This window comes from Fulvia fulva, chromosome 9 (assembly GCF_020509005.1).
Source record: "Fulvia fulva chromosome 9, complete sequence".
Classification (NCBI taxonomy): domain Eukaryota; kingdom Fungi; phylum Ascomycota; class Dothideomycetes; order Mycosphaerellales; family Mycosphaerellaceae; genus Fulvia; species Fulvia fulva.
The window spans coordinates 4042747-4070492 of NC_063020.1; the positions used below are offsets into that span (position 1 = coordinate 4042747).

The 27746-nt window shown below is 50.8% G+C and overlaps 8 protein-coding genes across 8 annotated transcripts; 7 read left to right on the forward strand and 1 right to left on the reverse strand.

Moving 5' to 3' along the window:
- Nucleotides 1-1576: 1576 nt before the first annotated feature.
- Nucleotides 1577-3550, forward strand: CLAFUR5_09807 (Replication factor A protein 1; the record flags this gene model as incomplete). The annotated part of the gene is made up of 3 exons (XM_047908955.1): nt 1577-1763; nt 1816-3376; nt 3436-3550. The coding sequence occupies 3 exons, from the start codon at nt 1577-1579 to the stop codon at nt 3548-3550; spliced, it is 1863 nt and encodes a 620-aa protein (XP_047766100.1).
- Nucleotides 3551-4366: 816 nt separating this feature from the next.
- On the forward strand, nt 4367-5824 carry CLAFUR5_09808 (uncharacterized protein; the record flags this gene model as incomplete). The annotated part of the gene is made up of 3 exons (XM_047908956.1): nt 4367-4385; nt 4436-5063; nt 5116-5824. 3 exons carry the CDS (start codon nt 4367-4369, stop codon nt 5822-5824), a joined length of 1356 nt encoding a protein of 451 aa, XP_047766103.1.
- Nucleotides 5825-6533: 709 nt separating this feature from the next.
- On the reverse strand, nt 6534-7608 carry CLAFUR5_09809 (uncharacterized protein; the record flags this gene model as incomplete). Its single annotated transcript, XM_047908957.1, has 3 exons — nt 6534-7212; nt 7267-7537; nt 7584-7608. The coding sequence occupies 3 exons, from the start codon at nt 7606-7608 to the stop codon at nt 6534-6536; spliced, it is 975 nt and encodes a 324-aa protein (XP_047766102.1).
- Nucleotides 7609-8152: 544 nt separating this feature from the next.
- Nucleotides 8153-9786, forward strand: CLAFUR5_09810 (uncharacterized protein; the record flags this gene model as incomplete). The annotated part of the gene is made up of 5 exons (XM_047908958.1): nt 8153-8331; nt 8452-8636; nt 8695-8724; nt 8759-9168; nt 9241-9786. 5 exons carry the CDS (start codon nt 8153-8155, stop codon nt 9784-9786), a joined length of 1350 nt encoding a protein of 449 aa, XP_047766593.1.
- Nucleotides 9787-10906: 1120 nt separating this feature from the next.
- On the forward strand, nt 10907-11398 carry CLAFUR5_09811 (uncharacterized protein; the record flags this gene model as incomplete). Its single annotated transcript, XM_047908959.1, has 1 exon — nt 10907-11398. The coding sequence occupies one exon, from the start codon at nt 10907-10909 to the stop codon at nt 11396-11398; it is 492 nt and encodes a 163-aa protein (XP_047766594.1).
- An 850-nt stretch (nt 11399-12248) lies between these two features.
- CLAFUR5_09812 (uncharacterized protein) lies at nt 12249-13091 on the forward strand (the record flags this gene model as incomplete). Its single annotated transcript, XM_047908960.1, has 1 exon — nt 12249-13091. One exon carries the CDS (start codon nt 12249-12251, stop codon nt 13089-13091), a length of 843 nt encoding a protein of 280 aa, XP_047766591.1.
- Nucleotides 13092-13856: 765 nt separating this feature from the next.
- CLAFUR5_09813 (uncharacterized protein) lies at nt 13857-15080 on the forward strand (the record flags this gene model as incomplete). The annotated part of the gene is made up of 1 exon (XM_047908961.1): nt 13857-15080. One exon carries the CDS (start codon nt 13857-13859, stop codon nt 15078-15080), a length of 1224 nt encoding a protein of 407 aa, XP_047766592.1.
- A 301-nt stretch (nt 15081-15381) lies between these two features.
- On the forward strand, nt 15382-15945 carry CLAFUR5_09814 (uncharacterized protein; the record flags this gene model as incomplete). The annotated part of the gene is made up of 1 exon (XM_047908962.1): nt 15382-15945. The coding sequence occupies one exon, from the start codon at nt 15382-15384 to the stop codon at nt 15943-15945; it is 564 nt and encodes a 187-aa protein (XP_047766712.1).
- Between the last annotated feature and the right edge of the window lie 11801 nt (nt 15946-27746).

A 27746-nucleotide genomic window follows, 5' to 3' on the forward strand; every position in this document is an offset into this window, starting at 1 on the left:
GTGCCATCGCTGGTCTTACCGCAACAGGCCCAGACACCCGATACTTATGTGAAGACAATGTCTGAGCCTCCGGAGTAAAGAGTGCAGTCTTTCCGATAATGAGGGTCTTGGAAGTCAGGATCTGTGCACTCTCCAATGTAATATTCGGACCCAAGTGAAGAGGCCTGGTGGGTCGGTCGCTTGCATACCGCATTGGCTCCGCAGGTGTCTCCTAGGAGGCAACAGGACTGAACACCGGTATCTGCTGCGTAGAATGCGGGCTTCGATGTACCGCACAATGTAGCCTGGGAGGGCGTCTTGAAGGTGTATATGGTGCCTGCGACCCAGGCGTAACACTGAGGTGAAGACATATCGTGCGAGATGCGACACTGGGTAGTCAGGTCGTACCAGCCTCAGAGATGTAGACGATGCGCCCGGGGATGAATGACAAGAGCAAAGCCTTGTGGCGGCGCAAGCTTTGCGCTTAACCGTCCGCTGGTTGGCAGGGCGTGAGAGCAAGAGTAAATTGTGGACGCAAGCCAGTTCTTCGATATCTGCAGCTTCTCCCGCCTCAGCCTGGCCGCTGTACACCTTGGTTTCACGACCTTACCGTTGGTGACCATCAAGTTTGATCACGGCGATCAGTCGTGATGCCCTTTGTTTCAGATTACGTGAATTTTCCCGGTCCGAGCACTCTATGTTGTGCTGGTGGAGCGCTTTTGATCTTCTGGCAACGATGCGGCACTGTACAGCCGCCGAACGGAGAGATTGGGCATGATTGACGCATAGTTGAAGCAGTGTAAGCCGTCACTCCACCAAGCGTGCGCTTTAGACGCGTATATCTGACATCGAGTATCGTTGCTGACCCAGGCGAGGCAGTCATGTTCTGTGATGAACGTCAAATCGTCTGCAGCTGGGCGTCCATCGACTGACACAGATCGCGAGACGGCATGCGTCCACATGAATGCATATGTGCGCTTCATCAAGACCGGTGCTCCTTCTGAAGACAATGCACTGAATCACCGCGCGACTGTGTCTTTCTCGCCTCGCCGGGTTAGCACTCAGGCTACGTTGTCGACGCAGTACTGCCCATTCACAGGCGTCTCTTGCGATCTTTCGTGTTCATCCTCTGGTAGAGACCTCGTGGTCGGGACCATGCTGCGAGCAGGGCAACGACTTCCACGCGCTCTGCAAAGGAGCTCCTGGCTCGAAAGGCCGGAGTATCGGTAGACCAGCCTTGCAGAGTCAGCGAGGGAGCAGTATGGCAGAGGAACTCCTTCGGTCTAATGTCGTGAGCTACTATCGCTTCTATGCATTCATCGCCAGGTCTCGCTGGCAGCTGGGTCAGAGTCTATACTGCAGTCAGATCGATGCAGACATTTACTCTGCAAGTGAATTTGTTGGTGAGGAGGAGGTTGCAGAATTAGAGTAGATCAATTCGAAGACATGACTAAGCAAAGTTTGACGCGTCTGCCTCGCGCGTCGCGTGCCGATAATTCTAGTGGGGAAATAGAAACATGCAACATCTCGTCCATCAACGCCATCGACATCGTCGCAACAGACACCACACCTCGTACTCACCGGCAGACAAGACAACATGGCCGACGCACTCAGTATCATCTCGCAGGGCGCGCTGCGTCGCATCGCCGAAGGCGAGCAGGTCGAGCAGCCCGTCTTCCAGTGCGTGCAGATCAAGCCCATGGCACAGGCGAACGGAGGGCAAGAGCGGTGGCGTGTCGTCTTCAACGATACCATCAACTTCATACAGGGCATGATCGCCATACGTCAGTATCGGTCAGGCGGAGTGAGGGGGCAGGAAGCTGACATATCTACCAGAATCCAACCACCTCATCAGCGAAGGCAAACTGAAGAAGGGCAGCATATGCCGCCTGAACAACTACCAAGCGAACTACGTCAAAGACAAGTACATCCTGATCATCATCGGCTTGGATGTACTGGAGGAGTACGGCGAGCAGGACAAGCTGGGTCAGCCAGTGGCACTGGACAACGCGAAGCCGGAGGCGCAGGAGGATGTCAAGCCACAGCCAGGAAATATCGCAGGCAACAACTTCTACGGCAACAAGCCACAGCAGCAGGCACCACAACAGCAACAGCGAGCACTTCCGTCCCGCACGAATGGAGCGTCACATGGCGGCCATGCGAACATCACACCCATCGAAGCCATCTCCCCATACACGCACAAGTGGACTATCAAGGCCCGCTGCACAAACAAAAGTGACATCAAGACCTGGCACAACAAGAATGGCGAAGGCAAGCTCTTCAGTGCGAACTTCCTTGACGACTCTGGCGAGATTCGCATGACCGGCTTCAACGATGCTGTGGATCAGTGGTACGACACACTCCAGGAGGGCGGCGTCTACTACATTTCGAGCCCATGCAGGGTGCAGCTAGCCAAGAAGCAATTCTCGAACCTCAACAACGACTACGAGCTCACCGCCGAGAAAGATACGCAAATCGAGAAGGCCGAGGACAACGATGGAGTGCCGCAAGTGCGTTATAACTTCACCACTATTGCGGCGCTGCAAGAGATTGAGAAGGACTCTACAATCGATGTCATCGGTGTGCTGCAAGATGTGGGTGAGGTGTCGGAGATAGTCTCGAAGACCACATCCAAGCCATACAGCAAGCGTGAGCTGACCTTGGTCGATAACACCGGCTATAACGTTCGGCTTACTGTCTGGGGCAAGACTGCGGAGACTCTTGACGTACAGCCAGAGTCTGTGGTGGCATTCAAGGGTGTCAAGGTCAGCGACTTTGGTGGACGTTCTCTGTCCCTGCTCTCCAGCGGCAGCATGACCGCCAACCCAGACATCGAGGAAGCATACAAGCTCAAAGGCTGGTATGACGGTACCGGTCGCACCGAGAACTTCGCCTCGCACGCAAACACTATGGCCACAGTCGGCGCGACGTCCGGTGCCAAGGGCAATGACACAAAGACCATCGCACAAGTACGAGACGAGAATCTCGGCATGACTGAAGACACAGACTGGTTCAGCATCAAGGCAACCATCATCTACGTTAAACAGGACAACTTTGCCTACCCAGCTTGTCGCACCACAGACCCTCAGCCTTGCAACAAGAAGGTGCTTGAGAACGATCCTGGCAACTGGCGATGCGAGAAGTGCGACAAGTCGTGGGACGCGCCGAAGTATCGATACATCATGTCTGTCAATGTCAGCGACCACACAGGCCAGATATGGCTGAGCTGCTTCGATGAGGTTGGCGAGCGTATGATGGGTATGCCCGCAAACGACCTCATGGCAATGAAGGAAGAAGGCGACGACAAGCGTGTGGCAGACGCCTTTGGTGACGCGAACTGTCAGACTTTCAACTTCCACGTAAGAGCGAAGATGGACAATTTCCAGGATCAGCAGAGGTATGTTTCCGCATACATATCGTCGCACATTTATTTCAATGCTAACGTGTGCGCCACAGAGTCCGCTATCAGGTACAATACGCCAACCCACTCGACTTCTCACGTGAAGCGACCAAGCTGGCTCAGATCATCAAGCAGTACAACATGAATGATGACAGTTTGTTCGTCCAGTAGACGAATATGCTTTTGCTTGATATCGGCGTTGATGGAGTACCCGGACCGGTGAGTCGAGACGATGACACAGCGCATGTCGTCCTTGTGTATGTTGAACGAAGCACTAGATGTTCATGCTTAGCTTGATGTCTGCAGATAGCTTGATCGAACGAACTGCGCTACTGCTGCTGTGGTCGACATTTTGCGTCGTACACCTCCGCTTCGTGCTGCTTGGCTCTGATGCTGGGGCATGGGAACACCCGATTGTCTTTGTGATCTTGGACGAGATCGAGACTAACTCACAGACACAGTGTCGTAACCAGGACACGCAGACAGCCGCTGTGCGACGCGGTACTGTCACCGAATGTACGACTCGTACCTGCAGGACCAGAGCCTCTCTTAATGTGCGCCCTTGGCATGTCGAATCGAAATACACTTGATCAAACAGCACATCATGACATTGCCACGCGGGTCATTTGTTGAGCAGAAAGCCCAACGAATGCATACATACCACAGCAATGCACACTCGCAGTAGCATCGATGACAACGACATGTCCACGCTGAACATTCCAGGCTGCACCACCAACCGGAGGACCTCCCGTATCAAGCAGGAATAGAACTCAATATGCAAGCAAACAAGACACCAACCTGCTGTCTTCCGAAGGCGGTGCAATATCAGTGCTCTCGGGGTCTAGGCTCTGTGTCGCTGTCTTGATATGGCCAGCGGCGACAGCTGGGGACCTGGTTCAACGGGGGGTATAAAGTCGCTGGTTGACAGGAGGCCATCGTGTCTTCACCCTCGTTGACCACTGCAAAGACTGACACTCGCTTTCAACCATGTCGTACACACCTTCCTGTAAGTCTGCCATCCTCAGCAATCCTCAACTTGCGCTAACAGGAGAGTAGATGGCCCAGCACCGCCAGCCTATGGAGGCAATAGCACCATTCAGTCCTTAACGTCGTACTTGAGCTCCTCTCTCTCCAGCTTTAGTACTAGTTACGCCTATGAGACGACTTCTACCGTGTCCAGCAGCAGTGTGTCGAGCCAATCTTTGACTTCTTCTTCCAGCCTGGTCTCATCTAGCAGCGCTTCATCAACGACTGTCACTGTGGCTACAGTTTCGACAATCACGCTTTCCGATTCGACAAGTACGGGCCTTTCCACGACTTCAACAATCAGCACAAGCATCAGCATCCCCACCATCACCACGATCTCGTCGTCGTCCAGCTCCTCGGGTAGCTACACGCCACCGACCACTACAGAAGCGGAAACCTCTTCGCTCTCTTCCACAACCTCTGGCTCATACGGCTGTCCAAACTGCTTCTTCGGCGCCACCTCAGCAACGCTCTACTCCTTCCCCGCCACCATCGTCGAAACCGTCACAGCCGTGCACATCCCGTACGAATCCGTCTGTGAAAATGAAAGTACCTCGACCTGGACTTCTGTCGCTTATGTTCCTGTCACCCCAACTGCGGACGATTTGCTGTTTAGCCATACGTCTCAGATGGTGTGGGTGATGGAGGGGGTTACGATGTGAGTCTCACTCCCACCCGCACAACGTCGTGCAGTACTGATGAGGCATTAGGACCTACCCAACAACATACGCCCACTTCCTCGGCTTCGAGCGTAATACTTTCGTCCCGTCTCCCACTGCCGTCGGAGTCTCCATCACCGCCTCAGCTACAGAAGATGCATGTCCCTCTGGCAGTACCTTCGCAACCCCAATCTTCATCCCGACTTCCGCGTCGATCAAATCCGCCTCCCTCATCGCTCCTATTACAGAAGTGCCCGTGACCACAACAGTCGGCAGTGACCTCTTCTTCTCAATCCCTATGCCGACGACGATGGTGTCCTACCTCCAAGACATCGGACGCTTACACTCCATCCCGGGCCTCAGGAACGTCGAGTCGTGCGGAGCACTCCAGACATTCTACGCCAACACCTCCCCCACCGCATCTCCTACTCTCACAGCATCCTGTACAACCTCCACATCTTCAACAACACTCTACACCACTCTCACTTCCACATGTGAAGATGGAGAGGTTCTGACGAGTTCTTACGCTACATCCACGAGTGCAGAAGCCATGGGAGTGAGGTGCGAGGGTGGAACTGTGACTGTGAAGAATGAGAAGAGGCAGGTGTTGACGTCCCCAGCGGTGCAGCAGATTGGGGGTATTCCCGGCGATGGGACGGTTTGGGGGGCTACGTGGTTGGAGGTCTCGACGGCGGGGACGAGGACGGTTCGGGAGGGGAGTGTTGTGGGAAGTGGTGGGGCTGCGGAGACAGGTATTTGAGGATCAGGGGCGAAATGCTGTCAGAGGACCCCTGGGGATGTTGGTCTGCCGATGTAATGCTATGGTCGCTAAGCTGGCAGTGAGAGTGGTGACGTGGAAACGGAGTATTAAGGAATACTGTCAGATGATCTCCACCTGCATGATCATTGTTTGTGGCGTTGCGGCGCGGTTTACATGAGTGGGGCTTCGACGCTGTGAGGTCCGCCTTGAGTAGCATGCGTGTCTCGGCCACTGCAGCGGTCCGTATGTTGATGTCTGTAGTACATGTGCACTCCACCTCTGTCTCAGCTCGTGGCTGTGTACAGCCATATGTTGAACAAGTGGAATCTGGCCAATGGCACAGTGACAGTCAGTGCCATGGGATTGGGCAGCCTAGCTTGTCCTGCAGACCCAAGACGATTACCCACTGCCGTGTACACTCTGCTGTAGTGGTCGGGCGTTAGCGTCGAATGTCACTTTCTAGAGATGCCTGGTCGCTCAAGTGCGATTTCAATACGGCTGAAGATATCAGATGGACCAACTTCAACAGCAGTGCTGGGAAATCTTTGCGCGATGCCCTTCTTTTACGAGCTGCGAGTATGAGCAAACTGCATTTCCACAACATGGACAATTGACATTACGTATGCATGCCAGCAATTAAGCTCTGTGAACATCATCAGGTCATGAGCATTACCCATAGCCAGCCACAAGACTCTCGCTTGCCACACTCTCAAAGTCCAACAGTTGTCGTAGCTCTCGGTGCAACAGCGAACCCGTTCAGGTGTCTTTTCGTCAACGTCCTGTTAAAGTCATCGGGTACAGTTATCGGAGTTGCGTTGGCGTAGTTGAGCCAAGTAGCATTGGTGGCATCCCTCACATCAAGCACTGCCTGTCGTTTCGCTGGCTGGCAATTGGTCACAGTGGCAGTGCTTGTCGCCACACCAGCTACAACGAGCGTAGTCGTCTCCAACGTGCTATCGGGGCAAGTAGAGACACCGGTGATGGTGCTGGGAAACGTGGTAGTGCTGGGAATGTAATCTGTAACGCACGAGGTTGTAGCTGTGGCTGGCGGGGTGATGTAACCATTGGTGTACCATCTGTCAAGTGCTTGGCATTGAACAATGTTGGAGAGACCTTCGCAGCCTGGGTCGTCGGCGACCAGTTCGAGGTAGCTCACGAGAGGTGTTGGGAGTGGGACTGAGAAGTGCTCGACATCTGATACAGTCGTGGTGCAAGGGGCGTTGTAGAGTGGGAAGATGAAGGGTACCGGCGTCGTGGTCGCTGGCAGTCGGACTTGAGTTGGTCTAAGTTCGCCTGAGCACACACCCAAGGTGGCATCGTACGCATCGTTGACGAGAAAGTCGTTTCTCTCGAAGCCTAGGTACTCGATGTAGACCGTGGGGTATGCCCTGGAGAATAACGATGATTAGCTCCAGCTGAGATGAAGGGTCATGCATACTTACATGGCAATGCCTTGCCCAGTCCAGGTCATGTCTGCAATGTCCGTGAAGAGGTTCGTGTTGGCCGGTAAGCCAAGCACTCCGGTGGGCCAGATGGTCGAGACGCTAACTGTACTGATGTTACCATTGCCGTAGTCTTTGACGTAAGGGACTCTGGTGGCAGTGATGGTCTGAACGATGGTGTAGCTGTAGGAGTGAAGAGTCGCAGCCGTCGCTCCAAAGACGCAGGATGGGCAGGTAGTCGGAGCGGGAGCGCAGGCTTGCGATGCAAACACTACAAAAGTCAGCATGAACAGTATTACCCAACGGCGCTTCCTTACAAGCGAGTGTGGTAGCCATGTCCATGGTCGTCGAACGCAGCTGAGCGGAGAGAGAAGGTGAAGCGTAGCAGGAGTAACTTGGCTGGACTCTCAGCCATCATAACCATCGGCACTTTCAAATCACTGCAAAGATCAAACAGAGAGCTGGAGCACAACATCTTCACCGTCGAGCCGAACATGATCTCGAGCGCAGCAAGCCTGATCTATGAGGCAACAGCAACGTGCATCGTGCCAGGTCCATCTCTGTGCGCATCCATCCTTGACCGGAGTAAGTCCAACGTCGCGCCCACGAGGGACACACGATCCAGGTATTGTCAGACTTGCTGCCTTCCGGTCAATATCTGGCAGTACTCGTGACCGCTTGGTGTAAGCCGAATGCAGCTCCGAGTGGTACACTGCACGGCTACTGACTTTTGCGTTACTGTTTGGGGCAGACCCTCCGGTTCTCAAGTGCTCTTGTTGCGGTGTGCCTCGCAATTCATGCTACCAACCGTTCCCATTTGTAAGGACATGCCACTTCGCGTAGGTAGTCCTAGTCGAAGCTCGAAACTACAGATTCGGCGACCATTATGGACTTTTCCGGCGTGGTTGATCTCGCGCCAGCGGGTAGATGGCAAGGAAATGATGGAAACTGGTCCACATATGCTCTACAGATTGGCAATCCACCACAGGAGTTCCGCCTACTGCCTTCAATCTCAGGGTGGCAGACATGGGTGCCGGATCCAAGCCTCGGTTGCGATAATCTGTCGTATGTTCCAAACTGCCGAACCAGTCGCGGTGCGTGAGAAACAGCGCAACTTATTGGTGCCGGAGGGTGGCAGACGGGACCGGGAACAAGAGAGTATTGGCCAGAGCCACGACTGTTCAGTGAGAAGTTCAGGGCCATATACGGGCTCAACGGCGTCTCTTTGGGATCCCTACAGCCACCGGAATCGATCAACATCGCTGATCATGTTATTGCTGCGTATAGCACGACCGACTACTGGCTTGGTGCGCTAGGTGTCGGTAATCTCACGACCAGATTCGATAATGACTATGTGTTGAACAGTTCCAGTGTGCTGAGCACCCTGAGGGAACACGGTCGTGTGCAAAGTCTTTCTTACGGCTACAGTGCAGGAGCAGCGTATCGAGAGTCAGCAAGGTAAGAGATCTGTGACTCCACTGACACTGAATAGTTGACACTCCCGACCTTAGTAGTCTGACACTTGGCGGTTCCGACTCTGCCCGTGTCGGCACGGATTCGACAACAGTGCCTATTGGACCCGGATCCAACATGCTTCGGCTACAAGTGTTCGACATATCAACGACGACTAAGTTCCAGAGTGGAGGAGGATCGTTGTTGCAGGCCACAGGAACCCTCGATGTTGCGCTCGATTTTTCAATGTCCCAGATGTGGTTACCAGCAGATGTCTGCGACAGCTTCGCACGGGCGTTCGATTTGACCGAGGCGGGAGGGCTTTATTTCTCCCTCAACTCCACAAGCCGCGAAGCACTACAATCGGCCATGATAAGTTTTCAAGTTGGGTCGAGTCAAGATCGAAGTTCAAGGATAACTTTCAACATACCATACAGGGCATTCGACTTGGTAGCCGGTAGCCCTCTCACAACCAAAGATCGCAGATAACTCCCCATAAGGCAGGCCACTAATCCTGATCAGTATGTGCTCGGAAGGGCGTTCTTGCAGGAGGCTTACCTCATTGTGGATTGGGAGCAAGGCAGCCTGAACATCAGCCAGACGGTCCACAATCCCACTGAGAAGATATTGGTTGGAATCACGTCCACAGATGGTCCAGCATCGTCTTCGCGCGGAGGACTGTCAAGCGCGAGCATTGCAGGTCTTGTGGTTGGCTTAATCGCCATTGTTGCCCTCATTGCCGGAATTTCAGCCTTCCTTTGGCATCGCAAGAGGACAGCACGAGAGCGCAAACATTCCATTCTAGCGCCCACCATCGACACAATCGAGACTCTTGGTACCGGCACGCTCGTGGACACAGAGATCATGTCAGAGACTGCTAGCTGCCGCAAGAATCGTTTGGACTCTGGGGCAAGTGAGCTTCCAGAAGAGTGTCGGGACCATGAGCTAGGCTCGCGGTCAATCCTCGAGATGGAGGGCGACAAGATCATGCCAGAGACTGACAAGGAGAAGGAGGAGCAGCAGGGCACCCCGGTTGAACGTGAGCCATCTGTACACGAGTTAGCGTGAGCATGCAACCAAGAGAACACACAAGGCTGTCGGGATGGATGCAGCCGCGAGAACGGTCATGTGTGGTAGCCTTTGTTGATGTAGTATGTTGGTACATGTAGGCACAGTGATGCGTTTCCTACCATGCAGGACTCTTCCTTTCTGATGTCCACCATGATCTTCTCAACATACCATTCTTCGATGGCAATATTGTCCATGAATCATCATGCTAAGATCTCTGGCTCATCGCTCCCGCATTGCAAACCGGCAACTCGGACTTCTGGTACAAGCACCTGGCATCAGACAACATGAAAGACCGCGTAGTCCACTCACCGGCTGGACCCGCTCTCTGCATCGGCGTCCTGTGGTGATACGCAAAGTAGACCTGCAGTCTGGAGATGGCCGTCTCTTACTCTGGGATGACGATGGCAAACCACCAGAAGCATTCTATGACCGGTACTTGAGCATTTTGGTGAAATCTCGACCCCGAGAGGCAAGCGTATGGGTCAACGAGCTTGATCTCGCCGCTTGCCAGGACGTCCTGCCGCATGATTTGGGACCGGATCCGTTGCAATGTTTCCAGAGCGCTCACACAGAACTAGCGTTGGCTGGTCATTGCCTGGAAGCTTTTGTGATTGGCCAACACAGACTAGCCTCGTGCTTGGCGGAGGCAAGATCTAACATCGCGGCAAGCAAAGCCGGCGTCAAAGGTCTTCTATGGCTCGTCAAGAGGCCCGACTACAAGCAGCTAGATCTTGCGCTACAGCCACGCTTCCTTCGCGCCCTCATACATTGTCTGGTGGCCGAGGGCAATGCAAGCGATATCCTAACATGGTTGCACCTGCCCGTTGGGGACGACACACTGTCCATGCAGTCACGTCTCGCTCGTACTTGGAAGGGTATTGCGTTGCGTAAGGTACTTGTAAGCAGTCGATTCTGGGCCGATAACGACATACGTGCCTCCATCAGCGCTTGCACCATAGCAACACGGGCGGACAGAAGAGGAACAAGATCTGAGCCGCAGAGTCATGTGCCTAAACATCCCGCGGGATCTTGATTGTTGAATCAACTCGCCACCGGCGACAACAGTCTCATAGATCCCAAGCAGTACAGGGCGTTCTACCACACTCTCGTCTTCTTCATGGTTCATGATCCTGTCCACAAGCTTTACAACACAGCACTATTAGACCTCCACCACCCGGTCGAGCCAAGCCCAGAATCTGGTCTCGAATTCCTGGCCGCTGTGACCGACGCACCCCCCGGTGCAGACTTCACACACGAGTGGTTGAATCCGCCGAACACAAAGGTGGGAAACAACGCGTTCTGGTTCCTGGTGAAATTGGCACAATGCTTGAACAGACGCCAACAGCGCGATCTTGCCAGAACCGTTATCGACTTTGGTGTTTCGAGATTTCCGGCTTACTTTCGTGCCGGCAAGCCGGAAACTTTCGGTTCTGCGCAGAGGGAAACGTTGCAGCAGAAGGGCTTTGGGGCGTATGGGGCGGGCGCTCGAAAAGATAAGCAGGCGACAAAGTTAGCACTGGAACGACGTGGAGCACTCCTAGCAGCTCTGGATGATATGCAAACTTCGAAGCGTTCGCCCGCACAATCAACAGCCAAGCAACGTCGATAGCAGCAATTTTTCAAATCTGGTCGACTCGCCGCTACATCGACATCATCCTCGGGGCTTCTGATTATGTGGCTTCCGCCCGAGGCATGTGGAAGTCAAGGGCTCAGCTCGAGGAACGTAGTCGCCGGGTCGGGATGACTATCACTACAGTCCACGAGCCTACATCAAGCTCTGTCATACCATCGGAGATCCCAGAGTACTATGAGAAATCCCATACGTACTGCTATCACAAGTGTCACAAACATCGACCATTCAACCGAAGTCTGAGGGCAAACAAGCTGTCGACTTCCTGAGTGCCTACTTCCACGCAACCAGAGCACTTTGATGGGCATGGGACAACTGCTCGCAAGTGCCCCCTCCGGCCACTTCTCGATTGATGCCATGTAGGGATAGCACGAGGCAGATTTGATTGGACGGCGGTACACTTCGAATGCCATTCGTCGAAAGCGGATCAGAGCCAACAGTCCTCAGCATCAGAAAGCTATTTACGGTCCTGCGAGGTAGGAGCAAGGGCTGTTGGCAAAGTCTGTTGCCGGTCGGGTCATTGCAACCATTGACCTTCGCAGTTGGGTTCTTCAAGATCGCGGAGATGAGGTGACCTGCGCCCAATTCGAGCAACAATATTCTGACAAACAGAGGTAAAGGACGCGCTCGGCGGCAACGAACTTTGTCCACAGCCCTTGGAGTATGCATGAGGCAAAGCGGCGCCTATTCAACAAGTTTGGCGTGCTCGGCGAATGGTCGGAAAGTTCCGTGGCCCACATCTCACTGCGCCGCACCAAACCAACACCATACTTCACCTCAAAACTTCCGTGCCAGCAACGGCGCAACGACATCCTCACATGACTTCCACATGTCGGCAGCATTCGAGATTCCATCTGACGTGCTGTTGCTCGTCTTTGAGCAGCTCGTGGGCGACAGCGCCACATCGTCGAGCGCCAGCCTGACTTCTCGAGCATGGCACACTCATGCAATACCATTTCTACTCCAGGACGTCGACATCAGCTGTCACAATAGAGGGCGAATGCTCGACTTTGAGGACGACACAATCTTTCGTCGTGCCTACGCTGACTTTTCGGATCGATGGCCGCCTCGCCAATCTTCAAATGTGCGCCACGACTGGCTCCCACGGGACTTGGTCACTCGACAACGAGCGCTCCTGCACTTGATCATCGATCACTATGACCGAGCCAGATATGTGCGCTCGCTAACATGGACTCTGGTTTGGATGGCAGACGAAGAGACACAGCAGGACATCGACCGGCAGACCTGGAATGTATTCCAGGCTTTGGCCAACGTCACTCGCCTTGATCTGGCCTCTCTCCACGAGATCTGGGATCAACCCTTCATTCGTCAGACACCAAGCAGAATGTTCTCGGCTGTTACTGACCTTCGGCTCGTCGGCTGGATGCACCGGGGGCTCGTTCGCAGCATACTGGACGGTCTCGACTGCGCGAGGCTATCTGTGCTGAAGTTCGACTACTTGCAGGACGAGCGCGCTCTTCCAGATGGCAGTCCGATGCCAGAAGAGCTCAATCTAGAGTACGCCCATAGTGCTCAGAACAACTTCAGCTTAGAAGATACAGTACTGGTCAGTCATGAGCTTTGGGACCGTCAGGAAGCGGGCACGGCAGCCATATTTCCCGGTCCGATGTGGACGCCGTCTAGACTGCTTTCTCTACCATACGCTCTTTAGCGCGACCGCAGAGCTCATCAGCGGTGCACGAAAGACGTTGCGATCTTTGACTGTCATACTGGGTGAGGCACCAGCGCTCTACGAACGGAGTGAGACAGAATGTGCGACCGGACGTCACCACTTCAATGCTGGTTATCGGCCGCAATGCATCAGTCTCGCTGCATTCCCATTGGGAAGTCTGCTCTCAGTTTTGAACAAAGAGTTCTTTCCCCGACTTATCACAGTCGGGTTACAAGGCTTCTACCTTCTGCAGCATGCGAACGAGTGGGACAAGAGGCAAGCACACATCGTCAAAGTCTTCGAACTGATCGCAGGGACCCCCTCCGGTACTGGCTCCATTGACATACGCCATGTTGATTATCGCCCGGTCTTCGCGGGCTATGATTATGGAAGCATTGGTCAATTTGATCACTACGGAGATCTACTTCGACAAAGTTAAGCAATAACCTCTAGTAGTAACATTCTTCATATCGCTTCGCATATGCCGAAGCTTTGCTAGTGTGCGCTGACGTAAGTTCATAATTGGCAGCTTCATGTGATCTACCTCCCTACATGTACCTCCAAGCACGCTAGCTGTGCCACATGCCTCTCTCAGGCTCCAGCTTCGACTTTCTTTCATCCTCGTTGTATAACCTACCGCGGCGATGACTACAGACATTCTCATGATGGACTTGGCATTACGCCCTGTGAAAAAATGACATACCCTCTGACGTGCTTTGCCACGTCTTCGCACAGCTCATTGGTGACAACACTACACTCTCTACGATGACCCTCGTTTCAAGAACATGGCATGCTCTATCTATTCCCTACTTGCTCCAGAACGTTGAACCGGGCTCACACAACCACGGTCAGTTGGTCCCATTCCTGGGCTCCATGGAAATTCTTGAGATGGATCACTCCGGCATTCTCATCCGGCAACGCACCTTCCTACGTCTGATGACTGCCAAACCAGAACTGGCTAGACATGTCCACAATCTGACCTGGACGTTTTTCTGGCAAGACGAGAATGAGAAAGGACCCACCGCTCTGGACCGAGAGACTTGGAACGTATTCAGCAGATTAGAGAACGTAACAAGTCCGGATCTGGCGCAGTATACCAACGTCGACGCGTGCCATGATCCACTGGTGCGACAGAACCCACCCAGGATGTTTCCGAGAGTGACTAGCCTTCGTCTCGAAGGATGGATGCATCGGAGACTTGTTACTGCGATCATGACTTCCATCTGTCCTAGCAAACTTCGCAGCTTGAAGCTTGACGGTCTCAATGATGAGGGTTTGCTGCCGGATGGGCATTCTATGGTTGTGCAGATCGAGAGACAGTACGCCCGAGACATCAGTCGTGCTCGGCCTGGAGATCTGTCTCCTTTCGACGACGATATGGTACAACGACAGAAGCTGGGCTCTGCCTGTAGCTTCTCAGGACCAACGTGGTACCCATTACGATACCTGGCAGGGTTCCGACTCGACTCACTGTCTACACTGGACGTCCAGCTGTCTCCGTTGTCAGGAAGGGATGATCGTAACTACTTGACGCTCTTTCAGGGAGTCGCGGATGTTCTCCGTACTGCCAGGCAGAGCTTGACTTTCGTTCGGATCGCCTTCGGCGAGAGTCCTCAGCATCATGGGCCGATCAGCAGTGGGTGTGGCAATGCACGGGCAGGGTGGGTCCGGTATCAGCCGCAGTGTGTAGCCATGGCCTCGATATTCTCGCTCTATGTCCTCCCCGTGCTGTGCGACGAGCACTTTCCGCGGCTGGCGAAGCACGATTGTGAAGGCTTTCGTCTGATAAAGGATCTTGGTGGAGATCCGAGGAACCTGGAGCGTGGAGACAGCATTCGAGAGTACCAACAAGCACTTCTGCTCCCTGATGTGTCGATCATGGCGAAGGCTTGTGTCGATTATCGTTGGATCGGGCAACACGGAATTTCAGACCATCATCCACATCCAGAGAGCTTGGGACAGGTAACAAACATCTTTTTGAGCAGCTGATATGTATGAAGAATGCAGGTACTACATACACGATGCCGTACTCGGGTAAACGCTGCCAGCAAGGCTGTGGTCAGCAATATTTGACTGTTTCCGAGCCAGATTGAGGACAGCGTGACTCATACCTACCTCACCTCCATATCTGAACGATACCTTCCACGATCCAGCAAGTACCACAGAACATAATCGAAAGGGTACAAAACAACCCACACACAAGCAAGACCCCACCACTTTTGTACCGCAACCCCAAATCCGCTGCACAGCACCCCTCACCACCTTCGAAGCACCCCAAGCGCTTTGTACAATGCCCACCCCCTACCGCAAAATCGGCCGCGGCGCATGCGAAAGCGTAAAACCAGGTGCACCACCATCACGATACTTCAAGCTCCGCAACAAGCCCTTACACCTCAACCAACTCCGCGCCTTGCGGTGTCCAGTGGAAGTCTACGCCCGCGCCGTGGCCGACGCACTAGCGCTTCTCTACTGGGACGCTCAAGTTGACGCGCACGATGTGGAGTTCGTGCTTGCGCCGAAGGGGTCTCGTCATCGGGAGAGCGCTTGCTGGGATCATGAGATACTTGGAGAGCACACAATGTGGATCCTCGACTTCGACCTCGTGCGGAAAATCGATTTGAATGAACAAGGGGTGGAAAAGTGTGTGCAGGCTTTTTCGATGAATGATAGTTACTACCCACGACCTGGCGGGCTGGATGCAGGGCTGTGGGCGGTGTTTAAGACAAGGTTTCTCGAGAGTAGTGAGGTTGTCCTTGGTGCCAGTGAGCTTCCGCGGCTATTAGTCAGGCGGTTGGAGGAAGAGGGAGTGAAGAGGCGGGAGAGGGCTAGGGCGCTGAATGAGGAGGGGGAGTGAGAAAGCTTCGAGCTGAGAGTCACGTTTCCTGGTACCAATATATTTATGCAGCTTACGAAAGGCCGATGCGTGTTTTGGGCTGGATCAATACGCTTTTGCTCCTGTGTGATAGCTTCCGAGTGCTTTCTTCCTCCATCTCAACTGCCTGTTCTCTGCGATCGACGCCCGCCTCAAGCATCCTCCTTCTACAAGCACTCTAACACCCGCACCAACATCTAATTTATTCTATGCGGTGAAATACTCCTATGTCCCTTATTGTGTCGGTAAATACCGCTATATCCTCTTATGTCAAAAAAGTTTCTCCCGTAGCCCTCGTATTGTTATAATATACTACGGTGTCCCTCGTTACTATATAGTAGTCGTATTATCGCGCGAATATTCAGTCCTATTATAGAATATACGTCTTAGAGGTTTTATAACATGTAAAAGTTAGAAAAGTATATAAATAAATAAATATATCTATAATGCCTATCTAGCTCTTAAAAAGTCTACGAGGCCGGGGGCTATTACGGAAGAGAGAGGAGTGTCATAGTCTCCCTATAGAGTGTATAGAAGGTAGGGACATAAGAGCCTTAGAGTGCTTAGAAGTCGTTAAGAAGTGAAAGTCTAGCTTAGTATATAAGCGCTAAGAATTATATACCCCGTAATATTTACTACGGGACCTAGCCCTCTAAATTTACTACTCTACTAAATCTTAACAGATTCACTTCGGCTCGTAACTATATAACTCACGGTACTCCCGCGAGTACCCGCGACTACGCTAGATCCTAGAAGAAGTACGTAGAAGACTCGGAACGTAGGGCAGGTTAGAATAAGGTTTTAAGTAAAGCTACTAAGCGCGGCTTCGTACGGGCTAGCCCTATTAATACGGGGACACGTACTCGCGAGGGTCGCGTATAAATATCTAGCCTTCCCTAGGCCTCTCTTGCTTTCTTCGTCTTTCGTTTTATATAGCAATTATACTATACCCTTTTATATCTATACTTCGTACCTACATTCTCGCTTTTACCCTTATATCTTATAGGCTAGGCTCTCGCCCTAACATCACGAAAGACTAACAAACCGTTAACTACTCGAGTCATCCTTATAGGTGACTACGCCACCGATAGAGGTATTAACCTCGACAACTAGGACACTCTATTCCACTTTAGCGAGTAGACTAATATCCCCTTCTCGAACGCCGCTACCTTCGGTACCTAGGCAAACGCTAACCCCGACACCGCCTACGCTCTTATTAACCGCACCGTCTCCTCTTTCCGCGAGACCGCCTAGTAGGTCGAGCAAGCAAACAACTAAGTAACATACCTTTAAGGTATTATAAACACCTTCTAGAACCTCGCCCCGTACGCCGACGATAACCGCCGCTAGTACTTCTCTAAGAAGGTTAACGACCTAGACGAGTTCGACGGTAATAAGAGCAAGTTTAAGGCATTTAAGACATAGCTTACTATCAAGCTATTAGCTAATGCCGACCACTTTCCGTAAGAGAAGGACAAAGTCACGTACGTCTTCTCCCTCCTTCGGGGAGACGCCGCGGCTTAGGTATAATACTACATCGATAACGTTACGTAGACTATTAGCTACCCGGACGTCCTCACCTTAATACAGGACCTCCGTGCTGCCTTTAGTGATCTAGACCGTAGAGCTACCGCCTAGAACGCTATCTATAACCTCTTCTAGAAGAACAAGAGCTTCGCCGAGTACCTCGCGGCCTTTAACCGCGACATCGGGTTCACCGGCTATAACGAAGAGACTAAGAAGAGCACTCTCCGCCGTGGTTTGTTAGTAGAGCTTCTTCGAGCCCTCGAGGACAAGGACGTCGGTACTATAAGCTTCCGTAAGCTCGTCGAGACCTACTAGCGCCTCGACTCTAATATAAAACATACCGCCTCTCTCCTCGCTTCCCGTTCTTAAGGTCGTTAGCCTCGTAGTCCCGGAAGCCACTTCGCTACTCTACTAGGCGCCGCCGCTCCTACGGCTCTCCCTCCCGTCTCTATAGGTAACGCTATAGATCTTAGCGCTAGTGCCGCCGTCCCTCGAGTCTAGGGCCTCGTTAACGGTAAGCTTACTTCCGAAGAGAAGCTTCGCCGTCGCTAGGCCGGACTCTACACCTACTACGGCGGTCTAGGCTATATCGTAGCTAACTGTCCGTAGCTCGCTACCCGTAACGCCCGTAACCCGGTTCGCGGCGCTATCGGCGCTATCGAGCCTACTCCTACTACTCCCGCTAAGTAGGAAAAAGCCTAGGTCTTCCTTATCGACGCGATGAAGACTAAGAACAACGTTTACCGAAAGTAAAGAGAGGAAGGAAGTTAAGGATCAATATAGTATAGCTAGACCTATACGACGAGACGGGCAAGGACTACGCTTATAAACCGTTCGTTACGAATATAAATATCGGCTCAAAGAAACTCTCTTCTTCCAATCTCACTCTTATAGACACTAGCATACTAGGCGAGTCTTTTATAGACTATAAACTCGCGACCTCTCTTAACCTCGAACCCTAGGAACTAAAGTACCCTCGTACCCTTAAACTCTTTAACGGCACGGAGACTACTACTAGTAAGATTACTTATATTATATACACGTTAATCACCCTCGGAGGCAAGCGTATGTCGATTACTAGCTTCCTTACGTCCCTACCGTATTAGAAGTTTATCCTCGGCCTCCCCTAGTTTAGACGACACCGACCTATTATCGACTAGACTTCCCTTACTATCAGCTTCTCTCTAGAAGTTCCTCCGGCACCTCCGCCTTCTCCGCCGCCTTAGCGCGGTCCTAAGTATACTAAGATCTTCTAGGTAAACGCCGCTACCTTCACTACTACTACTAAGTAGCCTAAAGCTTAAGTCTTCGCCGCCTCTCTCCGCGATATCGACATCGCCCTCGAGAAGCTCGATAAGAAGCGTACACCTACCGACCCTACTACGAAGGTCCCTCCTTAGGCATACTATATCCTCTACGTATTCGATACTAAAGCCGTAGACGAGCTGCCTCCTTATCGCCCTTACGACTACAAGATTAAGCTAGAAGAAGGTATAGAGATACCGTTCGGACCGCTATATTCTATGTCCCGAGAAGAGCTTATCGTCCTTAAGAGATACCTCGAAGAGAACCTAAAGAAGGGGTTTATTCGAGCGAGCCGTTCTAGCGCTAGTAGTCCCGTTATGTTCGTTAAGAAGCCCGGCGGTAGCCTACGCTTCTACGTAGACTACCGAGGCTTAAACGCTATTATAAAGAAGAACCGCTACCTAATACCGTTGATTTAGGAGACGCTCGAGCGCCTCTCTAAGGCCAAGTACTTCACTAAGCTCGATGTTATCGCTACGTTTAATAAGCTACGAATAGTAGAAGGACACGAGTATCTTATAGCCTTCCGTACTCGCTACGGGCTATTCGAGTTGCTCGTTATACCCTTCGGCGTTTATAACGGGCCTAGTACCTTCTAGAACTTTATTAACGACATCCTTTAGGAGTTCCTTAATCAGTTCTATACTACCTATATCGACGACATCCTAGTCTATAGCGAGACTAAGGAGGAGCACCGCGAGCACGTCTATAAGGTCCTTTAGAAGCTCGTAGACGCCGGCTTATAGCTCGATATCGACAAGTACGAGTTTAAGAAGACCGAAGTTAAGTTCCTTAGTTTAATCATTACCGTAGACGGCATTAAGATAGACTAAGAGAAGATCGACGCTATCGTCGAATAGGATACTCCTACGAACATTAAAGAGGTCTAGGGTTTCCTAGGCTTTACTAACTTCTACCGCCGCTTTATCTACGTATTTTCGGGCGTAGTACGCCCTTTAACGAAGCTTACGCGTAAGGGTAAGAAGTTCGCCTAGACCGACGAATGCTAGGAGGCTTTTGACTTGCTTAAAGCCAAGTTTGTTAAGAACCCGCTTCTATAGCACTTCGATTTCGAACTAGAGACCCGTATAGAGACCGACGTATCCGACGGCGTAGTAGGCGGTGTCCTACTATAACGCCGCTCGCCTAAATCCCCCTAGTTACCTATCGCCTTCCTCTCTAAGAAGATAACTACTACGGAGTATAACTACGAGATCTACGACAAGGAGCTTCTCGCTATCGTTAAAGCTTTCGAAGAGTAGCGCCCCGAGCTCGAAGGCTCTACTATACCCGTCTAAGTAAGCTCCGACTATAAGAACCTCGTCTACTTTATAAAGAGCAAGCTACTTAATCATCGCTAGGCCCGCTAGAGCGAGTTCCTCTCCCGGTTCAACTTTGTAATCTCGTATACGCCTAGTAAGGCTAACTCGATAGCCGACGCCCTTACCCGCCGCCCTAGTAACTCTCTAGTTAATCGAAGAGGGGGCCGGCAAATCGTAGAGTAACAAGTTATTAAAGAGCATAACCTCTCTTCCGAGCTTCGAGAGTACCTATCGAACGGCTAGTCTACGCTCGCCGCTTCCTTTACTACTCTCGTGCTCGCTCCTACCTACCTTAACGAGAGTAATAATGAATCCGAGCATAAAGAATACGCCTCGGACGCTAAGGACTTGAACGATAATAAAGAGGGCTTATTAACGACCGAAGGCTTATCCGAATTAGACTTTAAGGGGTTTAATAATAAGGAGTAACCTAAAGGCATTATAGTACGAGTACGAATAGCGTACGATACCGACCTAGTCGCCTAAGAGTTAGTTTAGGCCCTTAAATCTAGCGCGAGGACATTCCCGGGCTTCTCGCTATCTAAGTACGAGCTCTAGGAAGGTGTCGTCTACTTCCGTAAGAAGCTTTACGTACCGTAGCCCGAAGGCTCTAATATCCGAGCTAAGATTCTTCAAATCGTCTACGACTCCGCCTCTAGGGGTTACCTAGGCGTAGCTAAGACCTATAAGCTCCTCGCTAGGTATTACTAGTAGCCGTATTCCTAGAAGGACGTCCGCCGCTACGTACTAAACTACGCTACTTACCGAAGAGCTAACGCTAACCGCTACCGCCCCTACGGTCTCTTATACCCTCTCCCGGCTCCTAATCGTCCGTAGAAGTACATTACTATAGACTTTATTACCGATCTTCCTTACGGTAAGACCTTTAGCGGCGTAAAGGTAAAGGCCCTTCTAGTAATCGTAGACCGTTACTCTAAGGACCGGTATATAATCCCGTACTAGAGTATAACCGTAAAGGAGACTACTCGCTTGTTCTACGAATTCGTCTAGCGCTTTTAAGGCCTCCCGGATAGTATCACCTCTAATAGAGGCTCCTAGTTTATCTCGTACTTCTAGAAGCGTCTATATACTATCCTAGGTATTAAGTATAGCCTCTCGACTAGTTTTTAGCTATAGACCGACGGCTAGACCGAAATTACGAACGCTATCCTCGGGTAGGTCCTTCGTTACTTCGTCGACTACTACTAGAAGGATTGGCCTTAGTATATCCCTACGGTAGAGTTCGCTACTCGTAACTAGGACTCGGAGACTACTAGCTACTCTCCCTTCTATAGGACGAGAGATTACTACCCTCGTATAGGTATAGAACTAGAAGAACCTCTCCCGCCTACCGAAGACGTAAACGAGCAAGTAGTAGACGAGTTCGCTACTATACTCTTATAGATCTATAAAGAAGTCTACGACGAGATAGTATACGTATAAGTTATCTACGAGGATCAAGCTAATCGTCGTCGCTAGCTAGCTCCCGACTACTAAGTAGGCGATATAGTCTACCTTAACTCTAAGAATATTAAGACGGACCGCCCCTCTAAGAAGCTAAGCTAGAAGAACCTAGGTCCTTTTAAGATTACCGAGCGTATTAGTTTATACGCCTACCGTCTAGCTCTTCCTACGAACATAAAGATCTACGACGTCTTCTATTCTGTACGCCTTCGGCCGTCGGCTAAGGACCTATTCCCGAACTAAAACTAAGACATACTAGGTCCTCCCGATAAAGTAGAAGTCGACGAGCCTATTAACCTACCTTCTAACGACTATGCCATCCGTAAGATCCGGGGAATCCGCGTAGAGCCTAACAATATTAAAGGGCTACCGCCGATTAAGTATAAAGTCGAATAGTAAGGTTACCCTAAGTCGGATACCTTATAGGAACCTATCTAATATATCATCTTTAATCGTTAAGTAATCGAAGAATACTACGCCCGCGTAGACGGCCTAGAAGTTAATATCGGCAGGCTCTTCGAATCCAAGCTCTTCGACGGGGCTTACTAATAGTATATCGACTATAATATTAGGCCTAGGCCTAGTACTAAAGCTAAACATCCTCGATATATAGAACTACTACGGCTTCGTAGGAACTTAGCTTTGTTTAGGGGGGCTACTATTATAGTCTCCCTATAGAGTATATAGAAGGTAGGGATAGAAGAGCCTTAGAGTACTTAGAAGTCGTTAAGAAGTAAAAGTCTAGCTTAGTATATAAGCGCTAAGAATTATATACCCCGTAACATTTACTACGGGACCTAGCCCTCTAAATTTACTACTCTACTAAACCTTAATAGATGTTGAGAATATGCAGGTCATAGGGTCAACATTGAGTGCTTAGGGGGGTTAGTAATCAGGGCTTGCTAGTCAAGTCCTGAGTACAGCTGTCCCTCCTAAAACACCTACACCAACACCGGCGATACTGTATGTAGATACACGCTATCCCATTGGGCCCTTCTTCGTCTTTTGTGTGATCCGCCGTCTTCCACTGCTGCGCAACTCGTACCTGTTTAACAGGTTATGAGCCCGGGTTAGCAACTCGGTGTTTCACCCTCGACAAAGTCGTATTGGAGTTATTCCTCTTCAGAACAAAAGGAAGGCAGACTGGAGGCCGCACCCGCATTGCACAGGAAGCTACAGCCGCGCTGTAGGTGCATATAAGACGTGAAAGAGCCTAGTGAGGCACTGTCAGACTCCGAGTCAGGGAGCCTGTGCCAATACCTCAGACAAGTGGGCGAGCTTACTGAGAAGAGTCGCTCTCCGGACATCGCGTTCGCATCGACTAACTGTTCCGTCTAAGAGAGCCGTAGTGTCTCAGAACACCCTCCCCTGAGAGAGCTACAGACAGTGTCTCAGAAACACGATCCTTACGACCGACTTTCCTCGCTTTCTTGTGGACAGCCATTCTCTCCACTATCAACCTCGCGTTCGGTTCACCTCCTATCGATCCGATCGCGTACGAACGAATACCTTTCTTCTGTAGGCAGCCATCCTGTCCTATATATAAAAGCATGGAGGAAACCGGACACAGCACCCTTGGTAGGAGGAGAGCAGCACCTATCCTAACCAAGGACAACTAGAGGACATGGTTCTCATTGATACAAGACCATCTTGAAGCTCAAGATGTGCTTTGGGTTGTAGATGGAGGCCATCTATTATCAAGCACACCCAGCTCCTCAACACCATCTGAGTCATCAGATCCCTTACCTGGACTTGAAGAGTCAAGATACAGTCCAGTTGGGAGGAAAGCAAATAGATGAGACAAGCTGGAGAGATCTGGCTCAAGATGAGGGCAAAGTACAGCAAGGTTCATGCTGCATATGCAATGACAGTTGTTCAAGAATTGATCAACTTCAGAATGATAGATGGCATGACCATCAGACAGGCCTGGGTCCACCTTGGCAATCTTGTAAGAAGGATTGCTGAAGTTGACCCAGCAGAGGCTCACTACAGAGAGCCTACAAGGAAGCTGAAGCATCTGCTTCAAGCCCTGCCTGAGGTGTATCTTGGGACCAAGAACACTATCCTGGCCTAGCCAGGACTGTCATATGAAGATTGTCTACAACTGCTTGAGTCACATGAATCCAGGCTGGAAGTTGCATCCAAGGAAACAGCAATGTTTGTAGGAAGAGGTTTCCAGGGCAAGATCACCTGCCATCTCTGTGATGGTGATCATGTGATCAAGGATTGCCCACACCTCTCTGGAGCCAAGCATGCTGTCAGGAAGGACAAGCTCAACAGAGGAAACACCTCTGTTGCAAAGAGACAATCATCACCACCGAGAACGAGGTCCCCATCCCCAAGCCTGAGGGACATCATAGTGGTGATGAAGGACCTTACAAGGAAGAGCCTGTGCAACCCAGGAAGACTTATCAGACCCTGAGACACCATCAGAGGATGATGAAGTTGATGAGGTTGCCCATTCAACTGTGGAAGCCAAAAGCAAGTACCCCTCCTCAGAGTGGTTGCTTGACTCTTGTGCTTCATCCCATATGACTGACCAGGATTCACTTTTCAGGACCCTGAAACCTCTTCAGAAGAGGAAGTGGATCAAGGTTGGGGGTGGCTACCTACATGCCACACATGAGGGGAGTGCAGTGATGGGTGGTCCTTCTGGGAAGCAGATTGTCTTGAAGAACGTTTTGTTTGTTCCTGGCCTTGGAGTTAGCCTTGTCTCTTGGAATCAGTTCAGCCAACAGTTTGCTGTCCAACCGCCCAGTTTCACCCTCAAATCCCTTCCTGGAAAACCTGTTGTCCAGACAAAGCTGAGAGGGGGTGTTCCATTCATTCAAAGTGTTTCAGAGCAGCTTGAAGCTATGCCTCAAGCATATGCCTCTCTATAGGAGCATGACTTGGATCTGTCCAAGTTAGGTACACATTTTGAGTGTGAATTGGAACAGGCTATGACTGCCACTGAGTCCCAGGACCAGTGGGAGCTATAGCATAGAAGATGTGCACACCTTAGCAAGGGACTGCTAAGAAACCTGCATAGAGTCACTGACAAGAAAGATCCCATTCCTGTTCCTTCTGAACACCAGAACTGCAAGGTCTGCTCCCTTGCAGACATGAGGAAGTTCAAAGGACCTGCCACAGAGAGGAAAGGAGAGAGGCTGGCCCTCATCTCTATTGACATCTGTGGGCCTTTTCAAGGTGCAGTCTCAAGACTTGGCTTCAAGTACTGGCTTGAGATTGTAGACAACTTCTTGAGGAAGAAGTGGGTAGTCCCTTTGAAGGCTAGGAGTGATGCTCCTACAGCTCTAAAGGAATGGAAGGTTCAGGTAGAGAACAGCTCAAGGTGTTTTCTATCTGCAATCCGTAGTGATGGGGCAAGGGAAATTCTTTCCTTGCTAAAACAGTGTTTGTGCAACTTCCCCAACCTCCAAAAGACATTAGAGAGTACCAGAAGATTGGAGTAGAGGGGACTCCAAGAAAAGAAAAGGAAGAGGAACTTGTTCAGGAGGATCAACCTCAACAGCCACCTCAGCTTGCAGGCAACAAGAGGTCAAGGGGGGATGAAGATGATGGCTCTGCTGAGCATGAAGCCAAGCATCATAGGGCATTGATTGCTCAGATGTTTCATCTTGATCCAACTATGAGCTGGGTTGAGGAAATCCTGAATGATGTGGAGGGATATGCATTTGCTGCTGTTAGGCAGGCCATAGCCTACCGGCAGGAAGTGCCAATCCCAAAGTCCTATAAGGAGGCAGTGGGAGACCCCAATTGGGGACATATGTGGAAAGAGGCAATCCAGAAAGAACTTATTGCCTTAGGAAGCAACAACACCTTGGATCCAGTTGTACTACCAAGGGGTGCAAACCTGGTTACATCTAAGTGGGTTTTTGATGTGAAAAGAATGATCAGTGGAGCCATTGAAGAGTTCAAGGCAAGACTGGTTGTAAGAGGGTTTTCACAGAAATATGGTGTTGACTTTGAAAAGACCTTTGCACCTACTGTTAGGCATGATACCCTTAGGGTCTTCATGGCTGTAGTATGTGAGAGAGATCTTGAGATGCACCAGGTGGATGTGAACAATGCTTTCACCGAAAGCAGCCTTCTTGAAGACATCTACATGATCCCACCCTCAGGTGTCGAAATTCCACCAAATATGGTCTTCAAGGTCCTTAGAAGCCTGTATGGACTGAAGCAAGCAGCTAGAGATTAGAACAAGCTCTGTGTTGCCAAGCTAGAACAGATTGGATCCACCTAGTCCCAGGTGGATCCATGCCTACTCATCCACAGAGGAAGAGACATCATGGTCCTCACCTATGTGGATGACATCCCCATTGCAGCTCCAAAGCTGTCAGATGTTCAGTGGTTCAAGGCTGAATTTAGAAGAGTGTTCAAGATCAAAGATCTTGGGGAACCTGAGAAGATCCTTGGAATGAGGATTACAAGAAACAGGTCCCAAGGTACTGTAAAGCTTGATCAAGGACACTACATCCAAACTAACCTTGCCAAGATGGGCATCTCTCCAGAGAAGGCCACACCCACACTCTCACCTATGGACAGCTATGAGGATCTGAGACCTTCAGCTACTATGGATGAGAGGTGCAACAAACAGGAGTACCAGAGTTGCAATGGTACCTGGATGTGGCCAATGACAATGACAAGGCCAGACCTTGCTTTCCCCCTTGGAAGAATCAGCTCATATGTTGCTGACCCTTCAAAGCAACATCTTAGAGCCTTGAAGAAACTCTCCAGATATCTGAGATCATACCCAGACCTGGGCTTGATGTACAGAAGAGGAGGAGGTATTCTCCAGGGATACTCAGATTCTGATTATGCCATAGACAAGGCAGACAGAGTCTCAATCCTTGGACATGTGTGGTTCCTTTGTGGATCACCTGTGTCCTGGATGAGTAGGAAGCAGAAGTCTGTTGCCACATCAACAATGGAGGCTGAGTTCATGGCCATGAATGCAGCAGCTAAGTAGTCACAGTTTCTTGCTGCAGTCCTTAGAGAGATGAGGTGTCCTGACCTGGTTGGAGAGTGTTCATTCCAACCTAGGATGAAGGCAAGCAGTACTGTTGATGAGCTGAGACCCGTGAAGCTTATGGGTGACAACCAAGCAGCTTTGACCTTTGTCAAAAATGCCCATGTCCATGACAGGTCAAAGCATATTGATGTGGCATACTACTATGTCAGGAATCTCTAGTGGCAAAAGAAGATTGCAGTGGATTACTGCCACACAAAGGACATGGTTGCTGATGGGCTGACTAAGCCCCTCAATGGCCAGCAGTTTCAAAACTTTGTGAGGCAGCTCTAGCTTGTATAAGGGATTGTTTGAGACCTTCTGACCTGAGTGGGAGTGTTGAGAATATGCAGGTCATAGGGTCAACATTGAGTGCTTAGGGGGATTAGTAATCAGGGCTTGCTAGTCAAGTCCTGAGTACAGCTGTCCCTCCTGAAACACCTACACCAACACCGGCGATACTGTATGTAGATACACGCTATCCCATTGGGTCCTTCTTCGTCTTTTGTGTGATCCGCCGTCTTCCACTGCTGCGCAACTCGTACCTGTTTAACAGAAGATGTATATACCTTAGCAAGGGACTGCTAAGAAATCTATATAGAGTCACTAACAAGAAAGATCCTATTCCTATTCCTTCTGAACACCAGAATTGTAAGGTCTGCTCCCTTATAAACATAAGGAAGTTCAAAGGACCTACTATAGAGAGGAAAGGGAAGAGGCTGGCCCTTATCTCTATTGATATCTATAGGCCTTTTTAGGGCGTAGTCTCTAGGCTAGGATACAAATATTGGCTTGAGATTGTAGACAACTTCTCTAGGAAGAAGTAGGTAATCCCTTTGAAGGCTAGGAGCGACGCTCCTATAGCCCTACGGGATTAGAAGGTCTAGGCAGAACGGTAGTTAAGGTGCTTTCTGTCTACGATCCGTAGTAATAGTGCAAAGGAAATTCTCGCCTTACTAAAAGAGTAGGAGAAGGAGTTTGGCACTCAGATAGACACAACTGATGCCTACAACTCTCTTCAAAATGGACCTGTAGAAAGGTCAATTCAAGCCTCTAAGAACATAGTCCGGGCTATACTTAGGGTTAGGGTTAGGGTTAGGGTTAGGGTTAGGGTTAGGGTTAGGGTTAGGGTTAGGGTTAGGGTTAGGGTTAGG